The sequence below is a fragment of the Epinephelus moara genome, chromosome 13 (assembly GCF_006386435.1).
Source record: "Epinephelus moara isolate mb chromosome 13, YSFRI_EMoa_1.0, whole genome shotgun sequence".
In the NCBI taxonomy this organism is placed as follows: domain Eukaryota; kingdom Metazoa; phylum Chordata; class Actinopteri; order Perciformes; family Serranidae; genus Epinephelus; species Epinephelus moara.
In genome coordinates this window covers 7793411-7796746 of record NC_065518.1, presented here as the reverse complement: position 1 = coordinate 7796746, position 3336 = coordinate 7793411, and the positions used below count along the sequence as shown (strand labels likewise).

At 36.3% G+C, this 3336-nt stretch overlaps 1 protein-coding gene across 8 annotated transcripts in view; it reads right to left on the bottom strand.

Moving 5' to 3' along the window:
- The window catches only part of tanc2b (tetratricopeptide repeat, ankyrin repeat and coiled-coil containing 2b), a 253724-nt gene that overhangs the window by 175416 nt on the left and 74972 nt on the right, over positions 1-3336 (bottom strand). For all 8 annotated transcript variants that reach the window (XM_050059794.1, XM_050059793.1, XM_050059796.1 and 5 more), the window contains one exon: positions 2352-2456. In XM_050059794.1, coding sequence (XP_049915751.1) covers positions 2352-2418 — 67 coding nt within the window. In that variant the 5' untranslated portion in view covers positions 2419-2456. The remainder of the gene's footprint in view (positions 1-2351; positions 2457-3336) is intronic.

The following is a 3336-nucleotide window of genomic DNA, read 5'->3' as shown; positions in this document are numbered from 1 at the left end:
AGGTAAGACAACACGTTTACATGTCGTTTTCTATATGTTCTCTGACATTTATCCTAACGATATGAGGCGGTCTTTGTGGAAAAAAAGCTTGTTTAGTGGACTAACTTTGCACTTGAAGGTTGCCCGTTCACTTATGTTTTAACAGGTCTGACGCTACTATGCACTACGGCTGTATCTAGGCTAACGGCTAACATGCTAACTATTATTTTTATGTCACTAGTCACTTGAAACAAATTTAGGACCATAGAAGACAGGTTGAAATGAACCGAAATTTCCCTTTAATACTTCATCATACTGGTCAAAGAATGACTGAAAAAAACAGTTGGGACAAAATACAAGTTTACTAAAACTGACACCGGCCCATTTTGATTCAGGCCCTGCAGACAATTGCACTTTTAGTTTTTAGATGCATAACATCTCCAAACAGCCTGCAATCAAATACGAAACAATCAGCAGGCAAGACAATATATTCAAGACCTTTGTACATTAAATTCAAGACTTTTTAATACCTTATAAGGCCTTTTAAAGACATTTCACAATACTTTGTACTTTAGGCCAGATGCCTGCACTTTACTATGCTTCAACTTATTTTCTGACATATAAATAATGTTACAATATGTCGCAAAACATGAGTGAAGTTTCAAATAATGAAGACAGAAAATTTTATATCCATTGATAAATTGAAGGGCATAATAAAAAAAAGTGTCGATGGAGGCATGTGGCTGTTTTTCTTGAGAGATCACTGTTTTTAATAGCTGTTCTTCTGTTTCCTCTCAATATTTTTTTGTATGAACAGATCGACAATCTGTGTGCAAATGTGTAACGTGTAAATACAAAACAACATCCACTCCAATACAAAAAAGGTTTGTAATACACAAAAATATTATTAAAATATAAAATGGATCTGTACATACAAAAAAAATAAAAAATAAAAATAAAATCAGTGTGCATTAAATACAAATCCTCCAGCGTAGGACTGAGATTCACAAATAAAAACTGGATTCACATATGCCTGTTTGAAAGTTGTTAATGTTAGGAAGATATTCCAAAATGCTTTTCAATTATTTGTAAATTAATTAAATATATTCAGATTTTTTTTGTAATTCATAGAATGTGTGTATTTGCATTTTATGTCTGTCAAATAGTTTTGTAAGTTGACAAATCTTTTTTTGTATTTGTGAAAGGTGCTTTAAATTTACAGACTACACATAAACACACAGATTGTTGATCTGTTCACACAAATAATATTGAAACAAATATCTGTCAATACATATAAATTATTAATATCACAAGCACACATTTTTGGCAGCTTACTAGAATAAAAAAATGAATTGCTTTTTATAGACCACTAGATACAGTTTGCTGCGATAGAAACTACTGAAGTGAGATGAACGTACTGAAAACTTTTATCTCAATAGATAAAACAGATGTTAAAACAGTTAATAAATAGCAATTTATGTTATCACAACACCCAGCATATTGCAACATGTTTAAAATTGCAATAACATTGTATTGTGGCATAGGTATCGTGATAATATCGTATTGCAGGGGTGACTCCCACCCCTTAAAGACAGAATGAGGAAAATGTGTTTTGAACACTAAAGCATGTAAACATGTTCTGGTAGAACTTAAAGTATAAACACAACGAGTACAACAATGTATAACTTGACCTTGAAAACTCGAGGTTCACCCAACCTGCAGAAAGTGTTTCTCAGCTGGGAAGCTTTTACGGTGAAACAGCTGCAGGAAACTGTTGAGTTTGCTTTGTAAATAGATTAATGTGGTGCCTTTTATAACAGCTCTGATGGCACAACAAAGGAGAGTGATCGTTAAACAGTGGGGTTCCTATATGTTAGATGCAGGGAGCAAGTAAAACAAACCTCCAGCAACAAAACAGCAGTGAAACCTACATTAAGCAGGTGCTACAAAACTACTAAATGTGACGTGAGGAGTTTGGCTGAGCTACTCCAGTCATGGTCGTGCTCCCAAGCAAGGCTAAACATTCAGGGAAGCAACGGCTGCGTATGTGCAATGGAAATCTTGACAGTACAGCATGACACTGCATGACCACAGTGTATTTTAAGTGAAGTGGTGTTAGGTCCTCACAACAGGAGGGAAAGCTATTCAAGCTGCAGAACTGATGAGTTGGTTTGGATCTATTTTAAGCAGAAAACAGGTTTTCAGGGGTCTTCAGCAGTCATAGATTACTCTTTAAGAACCAAAATACATTTCAGCTTCTGAGCCGCATGTTCCTACTTCCTAAAATACACCCACAGAACTAGTGAACACCTTGTGTGCGCTGACAGGCAGATGTGTCATTGTTTGTGGCTGGCATCAGAAGATACACTCACCACTGCTGCGACTCTTGCGGTTGGCCTTCCCTCCCGTCAGCAACATCTTCAAGCTGTTCCTAAACATGACTGCAGCAGATGCCCTGGACTAGACTACAGAGAAATCTGTTGGGGAAAGAAGAGACAATAAATATGAATATTTCTGGGAGCGCTTGCAGCATGACCAACTGTCGGCTGTGAGATCTAACTGGCATTGTTGACAACAGAATTCAGTAGTTAAAGGCGTTATTAGAGATATCAGAGCAACACAACAAAACCAGGCAGAGTACAAGAAAGTACATGTGCTTTTACTGCTTCTCTCAACCAAACTTCCTTTTTATCAATAGTTATTACCTGGGTTATTTATCCAGTATTTAGATCATCAACCCGAGAATCTTCCATCAAAATATGATCTGGATTGTGACATAAAATTTTAAGAGGGAGTAAACATCCCACTAAACCAAATTCATAAACCAATTCTTGGTCTCTGTATGCAAACTGATATAAAGCTATGATATGGAAAGGTATTGAACAAGCTATGAATGTAATTGTATTGTGCTGTTTAACAAGTATTGGCTCAAAACAGTCGTGCCAATACCTGCATAAAAATATCCCAGTGCTATGAGAGCTAGGCTTGGATGGTATCTATTTATTCATACCTTCCTGATATTTCAGTGGGGTATAAAGTATATGATGGTTTTTATACAGAATAAAACAAAAACACAAATACAAACAAACTAGTCCATACCCATTGGTAGCTTTGTCACCTTCTACCTATGCCAGTCCTCAATGCCTATGTGCAGCTTCACATAGATTGACCACGTCAGTGAGTAGAAAAACATGGGACAGACAGAATGACTGACTGACAGTTTCCGTGATTATGTACAGCATACCATAACATGACTTAGTCATACCAAAAATTAGTAAAACAAACAAACATTGGTCCACAGGGGGAGCCACAGCGATCGGTCGCATTTTAGCCATTTTGAAGCATTTTTCTGTTGTT